This window comes from Bombus pyrosoma, linkage group LG1, assembly GCF_014825855.1.
Source record: "Bombus pyrosoma isolate SC7728 linkage group LG1, ASM1482585v1, whole genome shotgun sequence".
Taxonomy (NCBI): domain Eukaryota; kingdom Metazoa; phylum Arthropoda; class Insecta; order Hymenoptera; family Apidae; genus Bombus; species Bombus pyrosoma.
The window spans coordinates 4132521-4156123 of NC_057770.1; the positions used below are offsets into that span (position 1 = coordinate 4132521).

The 23603-nt window shown below is 44.4% G+C and overlaps 3 protein-coding genes across 7 annotated transcripts in view; 1 reads left to right on the plus strand and 2 right to left on the minus strand.

The window, feature by feature from the left end:
• Positions 1-10804, plus strand: part of LOC122571471 (tyramine receptor 1) — a 70218-nt gene extending 59414 nt beyond the window's left edge. For all 5 annotated transcript variants that reach the window (XM_043735278.1, XM_043735253.1, XM_043735274.1 and 2 more), the window contains one exon: positions 1920-10804. In XM_043735278.1, the coding sequence (XP_043591213.1) occupies positions 1937-3145 (1209 nt within the window). In that variant the 5' untranslated portion in view covers positions 1920-1936 and the 3' untranslated portion in view covers positions 3146-10804. The remainder of the gene's footprint in view (positions 1-1919) is intronic.
• Positions 10805-16748: 5944 nt separating this feature from the next.
• On the minus strand, positions 16749-18314 carry LOC122572992 (ionotropic receptor 25a-like). Its single transcript, XM_043738844.1, has 2 exons — positions 17965-18314; positions 16749-17764 (listed from the first exon to the last, which is right to left on the minus strand). Exons 1-2 carry the CDS (start codon positions 18312-18314, stop codon positions 17488-17490), a joined length of 627 nt encoding a protein of 208 aa, XP_043594779.1. The 3' UTR covers positions 16749-17487.
• Positions 18315-18704: 390 nt separating this feature from the next.
• Positions 18705-19595, minus strand: LOC122573037 (ionotropic receptor 25a-like). Its single transcript, XM_043738967.1, has one exon. It carries the CDS (start codon positions 19199-19201, stop codon positions 18707-18709), a length of 495 nt encoding a protein of 164 aa, XP_043594902.1. The 5' UTR covers positions 19202-19595; the 3' UTR covers positions 18705-18706.
• Between the last annotated feature and the right edge of the window lie 4008 nt (positions 19596-23603).

Genomic DNA, 23603 nt, shown 5'->3' on the forward strand with positions numbered 1-23603 from the left:
CCGGTGGACGAAATATCGCACGTTCCGCGCGTGCTTGCATACTAACAGATAAATCGAACGGAGGGTGTACGTTGGCGATAGTTTAATGGTTAGCCAACGTACAACCGCTTATGGAGAATAGTCGCGGAATTTGTTGCGTTCTAAACGGGAACGAATCGCTCGACAAGGTACTTGTGAATTTCACGATGCAACCATCGTTGTAACCTTGGTGTTTGTGTAGCTGCACAAGCCGCGGGAAATAGCGGTGCGTTAAAACGAGCCGCGACAATCGTTTAATCCTCTCCCTTAAATAGCTGCGTTCTCGTATTTTCACATCTTTTGTCTTCCAAGCTGATTATCCCGTGCGTGTGTATCTCTGGAACAATTTTCAGAGAAAATACCATTCAAAGTACGCTGTCTATCCCTTCTTTCTCTCGCCCTCTTCTTATCTCTTTGTTCGCCGAAGCTGTTATTTCGCCATCCTGTTACTCGCTTCCCTCTAGTTAATTGTTTCCCCATCGGATTATTCTTTTCCGTTAACGAACGCTTCTTCGTTGAACGAAGAAGCGCGAGTTAACACGCGTTAAATCTCGCCAGCGTCCCCTGCTGAAACTTTGCTCGTCGATAGGAAGAAAGTGGTTGTAAGTTGCCTGAGAAACGAACTCTGCAACTAGTCAGCCGGCAAATAGGCGAAGGAACGCGTTTGAAAGTTGCTGGTGAAGCGATGTGAAACTAAGATATCTACGCGACGAAGGTTGAGACGCGTGGCAAGCTTACGCCAGCCATCAGCGAAATTCTAGCGTCACCGATCGGGGATTATCTTCGTGTGGGCTTAGATCGCTTTGAACCATCGCGTGTAAAATCCTACACCGCGCCACGGGAAGAAAAAACAAGCGGATGCAAACGACGAGACTCCATAAAAGGGGAAATACACTGCTGCCTGTGTTGGCGTTGCCAGGATTTACGGAGGCACTTAAAACCGCTGCCGTGTAGCTCTTTCCCGTTATTTTCTATATGGCCCTTCAAACCAAACGATTACTTTGAAACGCAACATTGAGTGCCGTTGTATCGCTCTTTTCAAAGGTAGCCAAAGCGTGTAGCCGAGCTCTTTGATCGACGACAGGGACGCAAGCAATTGCAACGATTCTAGCGAGCAAACGATGCATCACGGTTTCTCAAACTAATTCTAAGAGAATGCTTCAACGATGCATTACGAGATCGATCTTAAACCTTACGGTATACGTACACCTCGGGCTATTTCTCGGGTGTTGTGTGAAATTTCGCGCCAACGAGCAATTTAATTTTCATCGTTAACGTTTCCAGGCAACTCGCTTGTCCTTTCGTAGCGCTATATTTTTAACGATAAAGCGTTAAAAAAATTCTTCAACAGAATGTGGAGGAAAGCTTTTGGAAAAGTAGTTCAGTTTTAATCCTGTTGGCGTAAGAGAGAGAGAAAGAAACATATATATATACCCGAGGATATCATAAATTAGATCCTTTTAGCTATTACGAATTTCACGGGTTAAAGAGACCCGCTACTTCGCCACGAACGCCAACAATGAACGTTCCTTGTATAATCGTCGACGTTAACGAATGTCTATAAAAATACACGTATTTCGCGCCACAATCTTTACTTTTACGGTTAATTTCGCAGAATCGTTAATTTTATATTTCTACACTCGCAAACGCTGCAAAATGCACACGAACGAGCGATGCTAATTAATTAATGGATATGATAATTAATCGAGTTGGCCTGATAATTGAAAAAGATATCGTGCGAAACACACCAGTTTTACTTATTTCTTTGATAAACCGATAACGCGATAGCGACACGAATTTGTAACGTTGATCACGCGAGAACAAGCTTGCACATCCTTGGTTAATCATCAGACTGATACAATTTCCGTTCTTCTTACGCTAACGAGGATCTATTGTTGCAGGGAGCAGGCTCGACAACATGAATTCGAGCGGGGAATCAGGCGGCACGATGACCGAAGACTACGAGGTAACAGGCTGCGGCCCGCCGGAAGAGGAAACAGGATCAAACTTGCCAGTTTGGGAAGCCGCAGCCGCCTCTTTGACACTAGGCTTCCTCGTTCTGACCACGGTACTCGGCAACGCGTTGGTGATCCTCAGTGTGTTCACCTACAGACCTCTGAGAATCGTTCAGAACTTCTTCATCGTCTCGCTGGCGGTCGCCGATCTCGCGGTCGCCATCTTAGTGATGCCTTTCAACGTCGCCTATCTTCTTCTGGGCAAGTGGATCTTCGGTATACACCTTTGTAAATTGTGGTTAACCTGCGACGTGCTCTGTTGCACAGCAAGTATACTGAATCTGTGCGCGATCGCGCTCGATCGTTACTGGGCGATCACCGATCCTATCAATTACGCGCAGAAACGAACGCTGAAGAGAGTTCTAGCGACGATAGCGGGCGTGTGGATATTGTCCGGTGCGATCAGTTCGCCGCCTTTGGCCGGTTGGAACGACTGGCCGGAAGAATTGGAGCCAGGGACACCCTGTCAGTTAACCAGAAGACAGGGCTACGTGATTTACTCGTCGTTAGGCTCGTTCTTTATCCCTCTGTTATTGATGAGCCTGGTGTATCTCGAGATCTTCCTAGCAACGAGAAGAAGACTGAGAGAACGAGCCAGGCAAAGTAGAATAAACGCCGTGCAATCGACCAGACATCGCGAGGTAGACGACGCGGAAGAGTCTGTCAGTTCGGAAACTAACCATAACGAGAGATCGACGCCTCGATCGCACGCCAAACCATCGTTGATCGACGACGAACCGACCGAGGTAACGATAGGAGGTGGCGGCACAGTGACCACGTCCTCCTCCAGGAGGACAGCCAGTGGCCGAGCACCGGCCACAACCACCACCGTGTATCAATTCATCGAGGAACGACAAAGAATCTCGTTGTCGAAGGAGAGACGAGCCGCGAGGACGCTGGGCGTGATCATGGGCGTTTTCGTCGTCTGCTGGCTACCATTCTTTCTCATGTACGTGATCGTTCCGTTCTGTCCGGCTTGTTGTCCATCGGACCGGATGGTCTACTTCATCACGTGGCTCGGTTACGTGAACAGCGCGCTCAATCCGCTCATCTACACGATCTTCAATCTCGACTATAGAAGAGCGTTCAGAAGGCTGCTGCGCATTCGTTGAACCACGGAGCCGCGGCTGCTTAGTTCTATTCCGAGACTGTGAGAGACATTGCCGTTCGTTCTTGTTGCCGTTACGCTCGCCGAGTGCACCGCGAACGACAGCGAAACTTCGACCCGCTTGAGATTGGTCGTCGAGCAAGACGACAACAACCACGCGAACATCGCAGTTCGACTGGAGTTTTTCCGGACCGACGACGAAGGCGGATGCGCTGCTCGGTCAGCCACTCTACCACGATCATCGTTTCGCAGTTCGTTTCGCGCCACGAAACGTCATATGGTTTGGCGGTTCCACGATGCGACGAGGCCATGGAAAAATTCGAACGAAAACGTGTTTCGCGTTTGCTGGGTGAAAATCTATCGGTACATAGCGCGGCCGTGCACAATTTACAGACGTTAGATGAATTTTCAGTGGCACGAACGTCGATTTTACCGGGACGAGATAACGAGAGCGAAGCAAACTGCGAGTTCCAATCGCGCGGCATAGATTAAGCGACCAAACGGCGAGCACGATAGTCTAATTTACCGGCGATATTCTCGCAAAAGGTCGTTTCATTAAAGTTGTTCCATTAATTCTGCAAAGCGGGCGAGGGAACAAGGCGCGCGGATAAGGAATCTCAAGGAAATGAAATCTCCAAGCTGGATCGTCCCGCGATCGTTCGTTCCTTTCGTTGAGCGTCGTTACTTGGGTGCTTTAAGTCGTAGAATAAACTCGCAGTGGACCTTCGTTTCGCCAACAATCACAGCAGGAGAGGTGCAGATCGACGAATTCGATCGGTTTAACGTTCGTTCGATCGGTCGATCGGGCTCGTCCAAACAGGTAGTCGATTCAGTCCGATGCATTGAATAGACAACGTTTTCAAGTAGTATGAGTCGCGTAGAGATTCGACTGCGGCGTCGAGTCGATCGTTCCATTTTCTATCGAACCTCGTAAAATATCGCTCCCCTGGGAACAGAAGAATTTCAAGATGCCTGATGAATCGATGGCAATGCGAGCCTTTCGAATTTCCTCTTCGCGCAGCTTTCCAGCATTTTTCTCGCGATACTCGCGGATAAAGAGTTGAGATTCGTTTCGTACACGTTTTCGTCTCTCCTTTTCTCTCCAGTTCGATCGGGTTCTAAAATAATACGAGAGACGGTGGAAACGACGAATCGGTCGACGGCGCGTCGATGAGAACCGAAACACGGCCGAAGTGCGTTCTTCTCGTTTGCCAATCTCAAAGAGATTCACGTTTACGAATAGGAATTTTCTACGAAATCGACCAAGACTCCAGTTAAGACGTTTAGAAGATAGATTATACGTATCCTAGGGTGGTATACGCGCTCCTAATGTAACTCACTTACCGAATGAGATCGTGCACAAGGCGGATACAACCCGTTCGAGATTCTCTGGCGCTCTTTTAGTAGCAAAAAACCAGCGGGGATTAATTCGCGGAACAATAGACACGGTTACCTTCCTCTTGGCCGATGATCGTTCTCTTAAATAGTCCTCTTAAAAAGAACGTTTTGTTTAAAGGCAGCTGCTTCGCTTCGTCCATGTTCAACCTTGCATTCTTCAAAGAATCTTCTGGACAAAGTGTCGCCGAGGCTCCTAAATTCATGGTCGGACAACCAGTTGAAAATATCTCGAGATTCGACAATTGCAATCGAACCGAGGTTGGATTATTTTTTTTTTTTTCTTTTTTGAAACTACGTCTTTAATTAGATGAGCAATTTTAAGGCATCAGGTTCAGGTAATTCTTTGTATCGGGTGATGGTTTGCTATTAATTTTGAAAGGAAGCGTTCGAAATCGTCGAACAGGTTAATTTTTGTACCGATAGAAAAATCTCGCACATATATCCGTGGAATCGAGAACGGGGTATGTGATGGACGAGTGGAGCTCGTTAGCCGGATCGTTGTAACGAGATCAACGTGGTTGATTGTTGTCGATTTTTCTTGGAGCGTGGTCGAGGTTTCGAGGAAAAACTTTCACCGGAGCATCGATCCTGCCGGGGGGAGAAAAAGCGAAGAGCAAAGAGTTTGGTATTTTCTTGGCAACGATAACGAGCGAGAGATGTCGCGCATTCTTAAATGTGCGGTAGACGTTACTCGCTCCGTTCGTTATTAATCGCAAGTGTTATGGTTGTGAATATCGATAACGAAGGATCCAAGTGCGAGAAGAAAAAGGTTACCGTTAAAGGAGAAGAAGGGAAAAGGTGAAAAAAGCGTGCTAAGGAAAGAAGTCGGTTCGCTATCGACGAGGACGTCAACGATTCGACGCGAAGTTACGTTCGTAACACGTATAGACGCACCAAAGGGAGGAATTATGCGACACGAGTAGGAGAATGTTGCGGCGGTCTGCATGTGTCTGTGTATAAAAATTATATGTAAGTCGCCTCCAGTCCTCTTTCCACGAGCAGCGGATAGCGAGCACACGAAACGTGCACGAAACGGAAGCGCTCGTACGAGAAGAAAATGGAAAAAGTTGCCTCTTCGTGCCTCAACGTTCGCTGGTCCTTTAATTAAGTAAAAGCTCTGGCGTTCGTCGAGCGTGAAAAAGAAAGCCTCGTATACTCGATACATATCGATGATTCGGACAGTAAATAACGATACGCGATCGTTTATCGAGCACAGCGATTCGTCGTATAATAATATAATGGTACGCGCGAATCAGTTCGTTAATGGGACACGGGGAACAACGCGCGCCGCTGATGAAACACGGCATAACGTATCGTCGTATCGGCGAATGATTGAAGCGCGAGGAGTTAAATTAAAACGAGTCGTTACCGATCAACGAGGGAACAGGTGACACGTTTGCCACGTCCCCTCGAGTGTCGCGCCAAATCGAATAAAGTAACGCGAAAGTTAAAAAGGTATAGAATGGAGGGAAAAAGATAAAAAAAAAAAAAAAGAAGAGAGAAAAACACATGGCAAAAAGGAAAAGCGTTAGCGAGGGACGTATCGTAGGTTACTGGTGTGAAAGGAGATCGCGCGAAAGGCTGGTTAATTCAAAAAAGTCGACCTCGTCACCAGGGCGCTCTATAATAAGGTTGTGATAAGGTTGTGAGAACACGTTCGTAGCCGTGCTACGGACGCTACAAGATTTTTAATTATTAGGATAGACAAATGAATATTACTTTATTCGTGGCACTGTCCAAACGCGGCACGAATTCCTATCCAAGAGTGAATTAAGCGCGACTTTTCAACAGTTTTAATTGGACGTTGAATCCGATCCCAGATCTGCGTTTCTTTAATCCTTTGCGTGGATTTCTCTGCGTTCCCGTTTCTTGCTTCGCTCTCTTCGCTTTGTCCTCTCCGTGTCATCCAATCGTCGTCAAGGTTACAATCTTCTCCACGTTCTCTTCCTCGCTTTTAAAAATCACAAATTTTTTCCTTCTCGTCTTCCGACTCTCTCTCTCTTCTTCTCTGTCCCGCGCTTTCTTTTCTTCCTTTTTTTACTTTATTTTATTTTATACGCGTTTGTCTCTTTTTACGATAATAGATTCCGGTAACGCGACAGTGAATATTACGAGAAGCTGACTCGATTTCCAGCAAAGCCGGACTTCACATTCTCTCGAAGTGCTCGTAAAATGCAAGCTATATCGCTCCCCTTCCATCGCTGTTAAACTCGGAAACGACGAGTCAGACTCGGTTATCGCAAATTTTCTCCATTACCACTTTCACGTCGATTGCATACGTTCGAATCGTTGACCAGACGAAGAACGAATTTCGCGAGCCACTGGCCACCGATGAGACCGTTGTTCCTTTGCTTTCTCTAATCAGCTATCCCGAGACAATTGCTCGCCGCTACGTTATTTCGACGAGATCACCTTCCCTCTTGCTAGCTGTCTCATTTACGCAAGCTATCGCATTATCTTTTTAATACTAGCAATATTATCTCGCTTTTAATTCTCTTTTCCAACGGATTATTCGACGGTAGAGCAACACGTGTTACGACGCGTTCGCATTTAAAAGCGACCGGCGATCAATGCGCGATACCCGCATCGTAAAAAAGAGCTGTGGGAAATTTGTTCGCCGGTCGATCTTTCTATCGTTCGCTGTTCCATCGAAGAAGAACGAAAGAAATATGCCAAACGAGAGACGCGAGCAAAAAAGAAAAACAAATAAAAAACATGAGAATTGAAAAAAAAAAGTACATTTTGTACAGCGTCCGGAAAATCGTATTTCCTGACTGACTGATGCGTACGGGACGTGTTTTATTTTTCACGGAAGGACGCGTTTTCACCGGTTATTTTTTCCCTTTTTTTCTTTTTTTTCGATTGCACGAAACATTCGTTGCACGAAATTCACGCGTGCCACGAGCAAACGTGGCTAGAATTAGCGTAATTACGCGTTGTCGGGCAATTAGAAAATTGTTTCCAACAATATCTGCCCGTACCAATCGATTCGTTCTCGTCCGTTTTCATTTGTTCCTTCGTGTCCTGGCAGTTTGCGTGCCCTTTTACGCTTGTTTCACTGATAGTCCGCGACAGGTCCGACGAATGGTACACTCTCTTCACTGTCTTGTCGAACAACCGAACTGCGCCCATAGAATTTCAAATTACTCGATCCCGTAATTCCTCTTCCTATTTGCTTTTCTTCGCCCATCTTTCCCGAACGTTTCACCAGAATTATTCCATCGCGAAACGATGACCGCCAAACGAAATCAATTTCGTTCCAACGTTCTCATCCCAGTCCTGTCGGCTAATTCGACGCAAACGGTGTGTTTCTTTCGTCGGTCGAAGGAATTAGAGTCCGTCCCCTGAATAATACTTTCGATATTTATCGAAACTTTTTACGTACGTATATATATATATACGTTTCAATTACTTTCTAGAATCTACACGGATGTGTAACGTATCGTTTAGATGAGAGGCGATCGTCTTCTAGTGGGAAAGTGATCGAGGTCGCAAGATTTCGCTTGTCGTAAGATCTCGCCGATCGTTCTTGGATGGGAAGTTCGCCAGTGCGTAGAAATATTATTGTACTACATGATATATTACATTCAAGCATTGCATTTACTTATACATCGGTATCAGCAGATTGATTTTCGAGAAACGCGTATCACGGATCGACGCGCACGATAAATTCCTTCGTCCATTTCGCTTTCTTCTATATCTCTTTTCACCGTTGACCTCTCTCCTCTTTGCCGATCGTATGCTTTGCAGAATCGACCAGCATACGGATATTTTTAAGAAATTCTGTCCGATTCGCGGCTTTTTTCCGCGACTGTTTTTTATACGTTCGCCACACGAAAAGAAGCTGCAAATTGATCCGCGATATTCCATGACGATCTTATATATATATACATATAAATTATTACGTAAAATTGGGCCTGGTCGCCCGATCGAGAGAAACACTACGCTAGATACGTATAACATATACATAAATATATTATATATATATATATATATACACATCTAGTTATTAAACTAATACTCCATTGGTTGTGATTTACAAGTATAGCAATACAGCTCGAGTCCGGCGAACCGATTCGCGCCATGGAGCTTCTCTCTGCGAACGAATTTATTACATTAAACGCGTGTCCCGGTGGAGGGAATTTTTCGAGGATGTTTAACGTCGAGCGTAATTTTACAGACTTGTCTGCTAATTTAAGCCCGTGTTCGCAATTTAAAAGTAGCCAGTAAACCATCCAAGTAATTTAAGACCACGCCCGCGTCGTTTAACGATAGCCATTCGTCTCGTACGTTTTGTGCATTTGTCACTTGTAAATCCGTTACAACGGAAAATAGAAAAATTCGTACGCTTGAAAAGCATGCACGCTGTTCGTTATAGCGTAGATAACATTATAACCGAAACATCGTGCGACAAACGCGTGCTCTAAATCAACGGATTTTTATCTGGCCTGCCGATGTTAATTAAATATTCACGCGAGGACACGCTGATGAAATAAAATCGTTGACGAAGTTAGCCCACCCTCCCGCCGCATTTCAAGCGTGTTCGTTCGCATATAAAAATTTCAAAAATACCTCGAAACCTGGTTCTTGCTCTTTCGATCGCCGTTCCCGCGACAAGCTTGCTTTCAAATCCGCTCGATAAATTCTCGTAAACCCGTTCGTTGCGGCTCGATCGTCGCGCACCAGCACCAGATTGTTCGCAAACGTTCCTGGCAAACGGAGAATCTTCTTGCGCCATGAGCCCAAACTCGAGCGTGGCGACCGATCGGGTCCTTCGAACGCGCTTACCGAATAATCGGCAACCTCTGCGTACTCGCGTGCTTTAATCAATGTCACTACCGCGAAAGTTTTAACGAACTTGAACGGTTACATTCGTCGATACGAATAAACGATGAACCTCGATCGTACGACGAGTCGCATCTAGTTTTATTTAAGACGAAGGGCAGAGGAGAAACGGCTCCGATCGCGCCCCGGAAGCACGGACCATCGAGCGTTCATGCGAGCCTGCCGCTTGAGTGTGTAAATATTCAAACAATATCGGCGAAGAAGATACCAAAAAAAATGCATTCGTGTACGTGTACGACCAGTATGTGGAGCGTAGCGTGAATGGTAAATCGATCGAAGCGATCGTCGATTGTCTTCTCCAACCTGGGGAACCTTGTTAAACCGGAAGCGAAAAAATCACTGTCGATGCACCGGAGGACGCACGGAATTTCCACGCGGATCCAGCGTGGCAATTTTTTAAACGTTTCACGTATATTCGATCTTCGTTATCGGCGCGCACTCGCGACTTTGAAAAAGTAGAAGAAACGGAATGAAGTAAAAGGGAAAGAACAGAGGAGAGACACAGAGAGTGAGAATTTTCGAGATTCGTACGAGATTCGTTACTTTCGGACTTTCGAATACGCCTCTCTGTGTCATCCACGAAGCCCCAATATCGCAAAGTGCCCTTCGCGGTGAATCACTTTAATTATTTTCAAGCCGGAAGTCCCGCGTATCTAATTTCCATATTTCGTATTTCGCGTTTCACGTGGATTAACCCTGCACCACCACCACCACCACCACCACTACCATCACCGGAGTGGCGTATAGACAGCTCGACTATACGGTTCTCCTCCAATTTCACGACCTTTAAGCTTCGTTTGGATGCGCGATCCTTGAACAAACACGCGAAATGCGTCGGATCTAACCAGATTCGCTAGAAAACTTCGTTCGCAGTCTCTTTCCTTTATATTTCTCTTCTTTTCTTTTTTCTTTTTTTTTAACACAGACGTCTAACTTACTTTCTCCCCCATTAAGTTCCATCGAACAACGATTATCTTGTCAATAGCCGTCTTATTTATTCGCGCGATTCTTCGTTATTCGTGTATCGCTCGTTCCTATTTCATAGGAAATGGTGCGACCAATCATTTCCGCTATATCTCTGCATTCGTGTCGTAATTATTCCGAGAATAAACGCGTTACATTTCCATAGCGATATTTTTAATCGCTGAAATACGCAAGGTTTTATTACACGGAAATTATGCGCGACAATTTTTTTAAAAGATCGTACGTGGATAATAGGGAAGAAAAATAGGCGAAACACGGTTGTTATCGTTGTCCATTGCGAACGGTTCTTGACTCGGGATTTTCGTGCGTCCGCCGTGTGAATGAAAAATGAGAAAGAAATAAAAAAGATACGGAACAAAAAATATGTATATATATACACAAACACACACGCACACACACGCATACCAGTATATACCAGTAAAATGTGGAAACCCTTTTCGGATGTGATTAATCTCCTGAAAGCACCACCCCCCCCTCCCTCCTTCCCTCCCCCCAATTCTCCTGAGCACACGCTCGTCTATGTACATAGTCAAATGATCGTATGAAAAATCAAAAGTAAAGGTATCCCTGCAGTTGCGGCAGCTTTTCGGTCGCGGAATAAAACGAGGCTGCGCTTTATACCAGCAACAGAAAGTTTGCGACTTTTGCGGTGTTTGTGCATGGTACACGGAATCACAGTGGCTAAAGTAAACGGCCAACGAGTTTGTTCCACTCGTTCGCTATGTTTTTCTACGGGGCATTACAAATAAGTCGTGTTTTATATCCTTCGTCGAACCTTATAGAAAGTAACACGTGTCCTAAATGATTTTACTTTCAATCGACCAGAGTACGCATCCGGACCCTTGGGTCGATTTATGGTAACGGTGGTACGTGAGTTTCATCGAACAAGCACCCAAACGCTTTCCTTAGTCGGTTTAATAAAACGTGTCGCAAAACTTTCGACCGGAAAACGTACTCGCGATTTGACTCGAGCGTAACTTTTTAACGAAAATATATCGCGCGAAAAAACGAGCGGACACTCTGGAATCGCGGCATATGTTAACACCGACGATATCGTTCGACGGATACCAATAATTACGAATCCGATGGTCAACCGAGTTTCAACAGGATCCGCGTGTTATTTGAAAATTTGCGCGCGGGTAATAATCGCGTCACGAAAACCATAGATCGTAATTGGCAGCATTTGGAAACAATGCGGCATTGGTCCGGCCGTTAATGATCATGCGAATCGAATAATCTCATAGCATCACGGAAAAAGCAATCTTATCGGATAGCGATGATAAAAATGCGACTCGATAAACATTCCTATCACATCATCGAGCGTCCGCTCGTTCGTACGTGACAATGGCTGATCGATATATCCCGTGCTCGCTCTAATCTCCCATAGTGAGATTTCACCGCATACCCGACACTTTAACGTGCAATTTTATTCGAACCTCGGGAATCACGTTTTCACGGATCTCGCGCGACGGTCGCTGAATCGGCCGACAAATCGCCCGGCGGAATTATGGGGCCCTTCGGTTTGCCGCGGTTGCGTTTTCATCGCCGGCAATCGCGTGTTCGTCGGCAACCGCGTTCAAATTTTTCCTTTGTAAGGGAAATAAAGGAAACCGAAATCGTCCTATCGTGTCGAACTTGTGGCCGACAAAGCCGCCAGGTTACGAGTTAGTTGGAATACCATTCTTGGTCCTAGAATTTCAATTAAGGAACGCTATTCCGCGTATTTGTGTGCTTGCAGTTTCTCCGCACGCTTTACATTACGAGAATTTTCACGTGCAGTCAAATTTCATAACTCGGGTATTTTACGATTAATTCGAATGGAGTGATCTGTTGCACAACCAGTACGCTAGCTGGGAGTGATACAGCGCGATCGTAAATTAAAAGCTTAAAGAGGAACGCCTATCGACGGTAGCCGTTGCGAAGCCTGGAAAAATGAAATTAAGATCGCAAGTAGAAATTATGAGCGGACATTCTTTCATTAAACCTATAGGATATTACGTTTCTGTCGCTTCTTATTTAATAACCGGCACTTTAAATAGCTTAAAAATTGCCGCGTATATTTTCAAAAAGTCACTTGCGTATCCTTGTTTCTCGAAAAATGTCTCTGATTACGCGTTAACGCGTTTTGACTCTCTCGCACAGACTTTGCCTCTTTGCCTCGTTTTACGATATCTCGTTTCCACTTACACAGCTTTTTTAATGAAACGATACTCGAAAGGTATCTGAATTTTAATTCGATATCTCGTCGAGAAAGAAAAGAAAGTGCAAATATAAATTATTCGTATGGAAATTTGCCGTCAAAGGTCAACCACTTTCGATACGTAAATCGTTTACGAATTTATAGAAAAAGGTTGCGTTCGCGTGTGCTCGTAAATCAATCATCCCTTCCATCCAACTTGTTGAGTAGCATCAACCCGATAACTCCCAGAACCAGCGTTTCATTGCTTTCAGCAAATGACTCTGTTTGCTGGTAATCGAACGAATCAGTTGAAAAAGCATTGGAACGACGAAGCTTGCGGCGTATGACTTTGGCGCAAGGAAACTTATCGATTCGTTTCTGGCCCTCTTTCATCCTCCTCTAGGAACGCATTAATTCGTGAAAATTTTATTTCGTTTATTTCGTTTATTTCGACATCGCCTTCGTAAAAAATTCACCTGGCCGACTTTGCACTCGTAGGAATTTTATCTCACCGACTTCGCCCTCATCGAAATTTCATCTCGTCCACTTTGCCTTGGTCTGGCGTGTGCGCCACAATTAACCAAGATACAAGATTAACTCGGAGCAACGAACATTTTTTAAAACGCCAGTGCCAATATTTGTGACGTTCTAACCAAGTCCAGCCACGGCTTAGTCGATTCGTCTTGTTTGCTCTGCTCCGTTTCCTGGCCGAGTCCTTCCCTTTCTAGAAGCTGGAAAATTCATTTTCCGCCGCGACTATTTTTATACGCAATGTCGCTGTGTACACGCGCCACATATATCTACCGCTGGAAATGCTGAAGCGGGAGAAAAGCACGAAGCAGAGGGAAATAAAATGAACGACGCGGGAAAACGCAGTCGAAATATGCATGTAGATGACCAGAGGCAGGTTCAATGAAAAATACATGAGTGGCCTCCGAGGGAACTTCGTTATCGAGGTAAGTTGTAAAATCCACGCGAGCCGAGTGCCTATTAACGTCTCTGATTAATGTTTTATGCATAGCGTAGCCGCGTTTTTTCGCCCAGCTCTTCAAACGAATATCGCTTCTGTCCATTCCAACGACCGAAAACCGTCCGATTTGATTTCTTCCCTTCGAATCGTCGTAATATCCAGCTCCTGTCTCCTCCTTTGGAAATCAACCTCGTCCCGAGGATTAAAGCGACGTTCGCACGTTTCGATATTTAGACGGATCGTCGAATCTGTTTGTCACGCGTCTACCTCTTCCGTGAAATCCACAGCCCATAGCTTCGCGCATACACGTGGCGTTTCTGCATAATACACAAAGTAAACGAAGACGTTTCAGCTTGCTCCCCGGAGTGCACGCGAGCCTTTGTAATTCCGCAAGATAATTGCAGATGCCGGTTCACTCTCCCGGTGGACAAACAAACGCGGTGCTGTTCGTCGCGAAGGGCCCCTCAGGAGGCTGAAAGTAGCGGCCGGCTATTTCTGACCTCTGCCCTTAACAGTAAGAAACTAGCTCGTGCCATCTTAGCTGCTTTCACGTGGGCAAAAGAGGCGGCGCAAGTACAAACGAACAACCGGCGCAAAAAATATTGCAATTCGAGAAATCCGAAAATTTCGCAGACGTCGGTCATCGTACGACGAGAATGTAGCGCACGATCGCGATATCACGCGCGCGAATCGCGACTATCAGCCATTGGACCATCATATTTTGCGCGATCATCCAGCCGACGGTGCACGTGCAACTCGCGATAGGGCGCACTTTTCTGCTGCCATCTTCGCGCACCCTGGCTTCCCCCTGAATGAAACGTCCCCCTTCGACATCACGAGATCTAGGTAAGTGCTCTTTCATCTTCGTTCTCGGTGTCGATCGTTGTTGTAACGCTCATTGAAAGTGTCCTGACTACGAGTCAGTGCACCGAATATCGCATAGCTCAGTAATAACAGCGTATAGACCAGTTGTAACTCGATCTTCACCCTCTTTTGCGCCATTTTTCTTTCCTTTTTCTTGTTGCACCAATATAGAGACACGTGAATCTCGTGGATTATTTCGTTAAGTTACGAACGGTTGTCTCTAGGATATTCTGTTATATCTTGTACGATGTGCGTTTCTTAAATATACAGGGTATCGAAAAATATGTGCAAGATTTCTATAGGGTGGATGTTAGATAACGAAACCGTAAAAAAGCTTCAGGTGCAAGTACGTCGTTCAAAGTTTATTGTTCAAGCTTCGAACAATTCCATTTTCCGCTATAAATGTACCGGTATCGATGATCAACTGACTGATCTTCCCCTTTATCTGACTCGCATGCCGCTCGTCTTCCTCGCTCTACGATTCGTAAACCGAAAGAAACGACACACGGTACGAATAAGGTCTCGACTGGTCGTGTCAGAAGGATCAATGAAATTGTTCGTAAGTGGAAGAACAAGCCTCGCGAACGACATTTCTCTACAAAAAGTTTCTCCGTTATGTTCATATGTATAACACGATCCGATCAATATCCCGTAGACGTACGTACAAGACAGTCGTTCGAGAATAAAGCAGCTTACTCTGCACACAAATGTGTCCGCTTGAGAACCGCTACGAAATAACAATAAATACGACAGTGAATTAACGCGCGAAAGTAGCGGATAAACCAGGGTTTATCTGGATATCGGGCTCGAGAGCACCGCAACGTGTGAAGCATGCAAGATCGATCGATCGATGATAGCGGTTTATTAAATTTTTCGATGCGCGTAGGTGGTCGCTCTATCGTTGATCTGGTATTCTCGTTTGAAACTGATAACCGGTAGCCTAATATCTATCAAGGCTGCAATTATCGCGTAATACCGTTATATTACAACGATTGAACGACGCGCCACGTTTTAAAGATAAACCACCGCGATGTTTTTCACCGTAGAATTTTCTGAAATTCGATTTTCTCGGTCCATCGATTTGCATGTAAATTGATGCGGGAATACAGGGAGCTTGTATCTGTGTATCGTTCCTTGAGGCACGAATAGAACAACGAACCACCACGTTGCAACTGATTGCACGCTCGTAAATCGTTACGACCATGTTGGAAACTAGGAAACGTTCGGTGGATCGTCAATTATCGTCCACTGGTATTATTAAATACTTGACATTCATGGGGTTGTACGACGGTGTATCAAGAATGTTTGATCGAAAATTATACCGCCTGACCCTTCAACTCACCGTACGCCACCCACTCGAACGACAGATTGTATTTCGATCGCTTATGGTTAGTTCTAGTCTGCTCTAATGGATCCGCCACGAAATAGTTGTACGACCGTTCTAGGACTTCGCTAGCGGACCATTAATCATTTTCAATGGACCCGTGTGTTGTACGAATGTTAAAATTCTTCGCGAAATTCTCGACGATTCCGGTAAATGAGAAATTTTTGTCTATCCAGTGAAAGATCGGTGCAACGGCCTTCGTGCGCAAAAAATGAAAGTTTATGTGTGTATTATTGCGATAATTGTTACTGGCAATAAGCACGCTATGGTTGTGCCGATATTCTCTCGAACGTAACATTTCAGAGTCGACGTAGTTTCCGCTGGGATTATGTAACTTTCAGAAATCGTAGTAGATAAGCTGGAATAAGGAAACGGAATTTCTCTAAATGAAACATTCCCTCGATAGAAAATTAAACCGCGTAGCCATCGCTGTGTCTCTAACTTGAAACTAGACTGTAGTGGGAATTCAACGAACCACGTTACAAAAATGAATATTTAAAAATTGAAAAATTCGAAGCCCGAGATTCGAAATTGAGCGATTTAATTACACGCGAAGATCAACGAGCCACGTCTCTGCAGACCCTCGATCACTCACGGCGTTTCACTCGACGCGAACCGCAAATTCGCCGCAAAATCCGCCGGAAACATCGTCGGTGGCGATCATAAATCGCACGAACTTCATTCCGAACACATAAAAACCAACTGCAATAATCATCAATTTTTACGTTCCATCCTTACAAGATCTCCGTAATTCGTTTTCCCCTTCTTTACTTTATTCTCCAATTTCTCCGAAAGTTCCTCGAAATAATTTTTCTTATCGGACAGAAGGAAAAAATCCAGCGTCCAAATTGCAGCTAATTTTCTCACGATAAGTAACTGGAAGATAATCGAGTTGGTTTCGATCGCGTACACGGTGCTTCCCGAGGTCGGTGTATCGCGTGCAAAAATCGGTCAAGTGATCGACGGTGGTCTCGCAACTGAAAGCTAAGCTTTCGCCTCGTTTCGTTCGTTTTCGTCCATCGGTCGCCACGGCCGTGATCCACTCGATTTTTCCTATCGACGCGGCTTGTCTCTTTCGTTCCCTTTCGATAATTTCTCGTCGAAATTTTCGATCGCAGATCGTCTCGCATCGCCGCGAAGAGAACAGTCGTCGCGTACGACGTTGAGTCACCGCGAAAAATTTGCATGTCACGCGTCGCGTGCCGTCACCTCTCGTTATCTCGTAATTGACCAGTCGATCGTTAGTTTCCTCTCGTCACGTGTATCGTTGAAACTTTCATTTTAACGCGTTATCGATATCTTTGTGACTGGAAATCGTGACCACTTGCGACGAAATTGATTCTTTCCTTCTTTCTTTTCCTTTTTTTTTTTTTTTCTGGAAATCGTTCAAACGATCGGTGGGAATGATTTTAATGTTAGTTAAGGATAAAGAAAAGAACAACGGGCAAAGTTAGTTGATCGATGTGTACATGCTAGTCGAAAATATCGGAATCTACGTATGCCTCGGCTGCGTCACAACGCGATACGCGAAACTGATGAACAAACAAAACCGGCAAAAGGAAACAACCATTTTCCTCTGATTAACATTCACTTTTTTCGTTGCTGTGTTTTATTACATAGTTTGAAAAAATACGGCTGTGCGTTCACGGAAGCACACACACGTACAAAACAGCATGGAAAACGTGCAAATATGCCATGTTATTGTCATTTTTCTGTTTTTATTTATTTTCTACGAGAATTGTATCGCGTTGTCGCATACAGGCCTACTTTTTTTATTCTTCTATTTAACTGATAGCAATACCAGCAATATTGAAGGCAGAGTATTAGAACAGCGAGCAATATACCGAGAAGGATTAGCAGGAATATAACAGCCAAATTGTCGACGTCGAAGCCCGCGTTAAAATCCTTGTCAGCCGGGCAATTCGCTCTCGAAGGATTTTCGTCCCACCATTTCTTCTCCAGAGCGTTTAATCTCCGTTCAATTGCCAGCTTGGTAATCCTTTAATTAAACATTTATCGTTACGCACTAAATGGAGCTTCGAGCGAACGAGCTAATGGCAGTCGTTTTCTTCCACTTCGAGATTATATCATGGTAATATCGTTAGCCCGGAAACGCGTAGTTAAATTTTATAACTACGAGAGACTAGGATTTCACCGAGCAGAACAAGAAAACGAATCGATCTGAATCGTTAGACTCACGCGTCATTGAGCTTCGTCCTCAAAGGAGAGTCCCTCTGTACCGCAAAAGCGAACGGTTTCTTGCCAAACTCTTCCCCGATCTGTCTGAAGTCGCAGTTCGTCAACGTCAGATATTTTACGGTTATAGCTTCCGCTATAAAGGCGAACTCGTAAGTGCGGTTTGCTTCCCGGACCATTTTCACCGCTTCTTCCACGCTGCGAACAAATCCTGTGTCTTTCATCGCAAGATACATCTTCGTGAACTTGTCCTCCAACGGATAATCCCACACGGCATAATCGGATCTGTTTGCTTCCGGTGTACTCTCGTCTAACGCCATACGTCTCCAGTTCCTATATATAGCAATTTTCATTTTACCATCGTGCAAGTACCGTTCGAATCGATGCTAACCCTGCTGCGTTCTTTCTAGCTCGTTCTAGCTAGCTGTTTGTATCTCTGCAACGCCAAATGATGCTTCAAACTCGAACAAGATGTGAAAACACCGTTGCATCGCTCGTTTCGATTCTACGTCGAAGCGTTAAAAATCTTTGTTGGTCGAAACGAGAGCAAAATCGGAGTTTAAAAATTCGAGGATCGCGGCAGGGTTAAGCGTAACTAGTCTAGAAGCAAGAAGCTTTCTTCGTCGGGCCATAAGAAAGCAGTGGCTATATGAATAATTAATTATCATCGTGGAATGAATAATTTTAGTCCCGAAAGAGGATTCATTTTTTAAGTGGAAAATGACACTAAAAGGCAAGAAGCGTCTTACGTGTAGAACCATTCCTCCATCCATCTCATTGCTAAGAAATATCTGAAAGCCGAGGAATTGGCCACAGTGGAATACTGAACTCGATACTGCTTTCTAAGGTCGTCCATGGACTCGATGTTTCTCTCCAACCGTTCTAGAGTTTCATAGGCCGCGAGATTGGCAGAATAAGCGGCGACCATGACGAAGCCAAACAGCCACCAGGTCCCGGCCACTATTTTCCCTGATAAATTTTTGGGCATTTCTCCTCCTCCGTGGGGAGTGATTGACGTGAACGCGAACCAGAAACACTCCTTCAACGAGGAGAATCGATCGTCCGCCTCGTTCCGATACTTTGCCCGATTGTTCCGGTAGCTAAAGGGCGAGTACCTCTCCAGACTATATAATAGAAATATCGTGAAGAGGAAAGCGAACGCAAAACCTATCCAGACATCGATCTCCAAGATCATTAGGAACCTGAGGAACGGGACTTGCCTCCTTTTCTTCAGCATCATTATCGTGAAACCGCTTGGTCTTTGGTACGGAACAGCGAAGTCGACTACCTGGATATCATACCATTATACCACTAACTTTTACGAACTTTTTATCATCGAGAAGTTCCATCATCGGTTACTGGTTAGCTTACTGGTAAAGCGATCGGAATTAAACAATTTCAAAAGCGAAGTAAAAGTAATAGAATAATAATTTCAAGATAACTGCTTATTCGACGCAATGTGATTTTCTCAAACTTTGTCTCTCGTTTAAAACTTTTCAAAGATCTCTCTCTCTCCCTCTCTCTCTTTTCGATCATACCGCATTCTTAACCCTTAGGGTGCTAAATACTCGAAGCCTATGCCATCCGTACGGACGGCACGCTGCCAGCGCTGACGATCGCTGTGGACTGAATACTTTTTCGTTATACTGAACTCTGTCGAGTGACTATTCAAAGCGCAAATCGTAATAAGTTATAGTAATTCTTTTGCACGAGATTAAATGATTCAAGAGCGTTATTTTTTAGTATTAATTATTTATTATAAACATTGAAATTTACAATAAACTGGAATTTGGGTAGTAAACTAGAAAACAATAAACTAAAAAACTAAATTTAGTAAATATAACACAAGTTAATAATTCAGTTGTGCGTGAAAAATTTCAAAACAATCATCGATACATAATCCGACATCGCATTTTCTGTCGTTCCTTCTCTTATTTTTCACACAAACAACACATTTTCTTCTTGATAATTGTGTCGTGCCGGCACGATCATTCTACCAAATGTCTAAATTGGACAAATTGTGAATGCAAAGTATTAAATAAAAAAAAAAAAAGAAAAGACAGTTTCTTCGAACGCGGCATTAACATTGAAATGCATTTATATTTATCTCACACAAACGTAATAGTATTACTTCTGCATAGGTGCTCGGAAAAATTGACAAACGCATATATGCGTCCTTAGTCCACACCGATGACTTTCGCCAGACGCATATATGCATCCATAGCACTCTAAGGGTTAAAGATCTCACACGGAGAAATTTCCACGTGTATTCTCCGAATCGCTTTTTAGTCGCTGCCAATATTCCGACGTAAAAGTTCGAACGATTTTGAAACGCTCATCATCGACGCGCAATTCCCATTCCGCCATCGCGATATAATATAGATATATCAAATATTTGTCTATCTATCAATTGATCGTTCCGGGCGTTTCGTTCGTCGCTTAGGACACGAAAAGAAATTTTATATTCTTTTTACGACGCAGTAAGGATCGATAAATACCTGAGCCCTGCTGGATGTGATCCATATGGGTCCGACAGCGATATCCGACATATTGCTCGTTAGCTCGTAGATCATACCGTTCCAAAGCCCAGTCTTCGCATCCAAATCCCCGTATTTTTCGTCGAAAGACTTTCTGATCGTGTAATCGAACCCCGCCAACGATCCAATGTCGTTCAGAAGATCGATGCAATATCCGTAAAAAGTGCCACTGGTATTATTGTACATGACATACGGTGGAGCGATTCCCGTTACCGCTCGATAGATCGGTCTGCTTCCCATGGTCATTTCTTACTTTTATCTACTTTTCTCTTGGCTTGGTTGCAGTTTTATGGCCGCGAGATACAGGCACCTATCTAATTTTGCAGAAAGATCGAACGATGTTCACCCCTTTCGTTCTACAACCTCGTGAAAATCTTACGCTCTATCGCCGTTATATTCGGCTATTTGTTAGCGAAACGTTGCTTTCGATCGTAGAATAAACGGTATTTTGTAAGATTTTGTAAGGCAAAGAACAGTTGAGAGATTGATAGATTCACGGTATTCCAGAAACAAAGTAGAATAGAATTTTCGGTGTAAATAAAATGGCAAGATATTTCCTGGCAATGTGTCTCTATCGAATTCTTCCTATATTCAAATTTTCGTGCCTTTCAAACAGGCAAACAGACGTAGTAAAGGAAAGTGTAAGAGTTTAAAAGCTAGTAGTAGTAGTAACTGGTCGCATATCCGGTACGTCTGACCAGTCGCCAACTTGTTCTACTTACACGCGACTACTGACACGCTTTCTCCGAAATAATCAACAGGCTAAATAAAGGATAGTCGATAATACGGTAAGCACGGACACGTATCTCATACGATCTATGTCTATAATTGGAATTGTTACATTCAATTTGCAAAGCACGCCAGAGTATTAACAACGAGAACGCGAACGACAAAGTTCGGAGAAGTGGATTCGAGTGTCCGTTTCCGGATCGAAACTGAGGCTTCCGTAAATTTGTTCGTGTCGCCGAGACGTCTTAGAATGTCAAATCCCTGTACTTAAGGCGCTATTAATCTTCGTAGCTCGGAAGCCTGACACTATACACGTACTCTGATCGCAATCGTGGACGACGAGCGACATCATAAATTTCGTGGTTAAAGCCGGTGCCGCGGTTTCGAGTAATTAATGCAACCGGTGATGGACACGCGGATAAATCTGTCCTTGGTAAGCTTTCGCCTCAGCCTTTTCGAAAAGCCTAGCCAAATATTTATACACCTTTAAATCTGTACGAATTGAAATTGAACAATCTAGAGCGAGAATTAATTGCGTTTATGTTCGTGGCAATTATATTATTTAATTATAAGTAACTACTTACAACCCTTGGTGGATCGCACGTGTAATTTCGTAGTTGGATAATTCAAGGTGTTTCGCGTAACAACGGGAATAGAAACACGTGATAGAACAATGTATAATATCTTAATAATTAATTATATAGAGAGCTCGTTCACGTTTCTGAATTTTAATAAAAAAAAAAAAAAAAACGAAAAACATCGAAGATATTTAGATGGTGTTAATTCGATGGCCAGAATATAACAAACGTTGGAATTCAGGGAAATTGGAACGTATCTCTGAGCGATCGGTCGAGTGGTAAATCTCGAGAGAAATAAGGGTGGCAAGAGTCGCGTACCATGCGATATAATTACGAATCTCGTCGAGCCGCAAGCCAGATGACGATATCTATGGATCGGTTATTAATTCGTCGGCAACCTTTTGGCAGAGCCGATATCGAAATCGTGAATTTATTGCCGGTGGCAGCGTGCTACAACAAAGGCAGGCCAATTCGGCTTTGCCAGGAGAATTAACGACGTAAATTTATCGTCGTTGCAGCCGCGGTTAGATTCGCTTTCACTCCCCTCCCCCCTCTTTTTTTTACCTCCCCGAAATATCGTCATATTTGCGCGCGGTCCACGTTCCCGCGATTAATAACCCGAAAAACCACCGCGGCCCTCGAAAATTGGATTATGAATTTCCATCCCTGGGAAAGGAGAAAAGCTGGAAAAAGGCAAGGGAGGCCGATAGAAGAGCGCGGCGGTATAACGAGGACGAAACGAAAAAGCGTGGAGAACGCGATCGCCAAGCGAACTTTAATTGCCGCGAGTCACTGAATCCCGATAAAATAAACGAAAAAACGCGGCGCGGTCGAAAGAGACCGGGTCGTTTGATGCAATTCGTGGGAAATTAGTATCGATATCATCGCTGCATTAAATCAGAAACTGTAGCGGACCTCTCTCTCTCTCTCTCTCTCTATCGTATTTCTTTCGATCACGTTGGAAAATTGCAAAATTTCGATACGTTTTTAACGTTCTCCGTTTCTTGCCTCGCGTTTCGTGATGAAAGGCAATTTTACGTTAGAAAGGCGATTGCTCGATTCGACTACATTAACGTGTTTAATCCCTGAACGACGACAATAGATCGTACCCGCAAATTTTGGGAATCCTTGTGGAAAGCCGCTGCGTTGGTCGGAAACTTCCCGATGGCTGTAGGAAGTTGTTGGCTCCAAACGGCGACTGTAAATCTTCGAGAAGGCCGATTCTCGGCTTCGTTTACGTTTCTGTACTATGTAGCTAGTTGCCGCGGCAATGGCACACTGAAAGCTTGCCCACTGCTTTTTCACCGTCTCTTTTCCCTCTCCTCTTTTTCGGTCTGTCCCTCGACTTTTCCCTCTCTGTCTCGCTTTTCGTCTCTCGATCTCGCCCGCTCTTTCTTTTCTTCCCCCCCCCTTTTTTTTTACACAAAGTATTTCTTTTCTAACAATGCCGAGCACTATAGTTAGGCGCCGTATTGTAAAATCACCGGCGAGCTTTTTCCACGTATTCGCACGCAAATTGGAGCACCTTGACATGCACACACATAGATACGTTTGTTGCTTCCCATTCTTCGATTTTCCCGACGTATGATATTGTCTCCGTGGCTGTGCGTCTGTTCGGAGCTAGTTGCACAGGGGAGAGACAAGGGGAGAGAAAGAGAGCGAGAAATCGAAGGAAAGAGGGAAACACGGACGAGAATGGAGTCCTTGACGAAATACCCTCGGCCTTTCTACCTTCCAGTCGTCGAATGAATCCCCATTATCAAATGACGTTACTTTCGAGAAAGAGAAAGGGAACGAC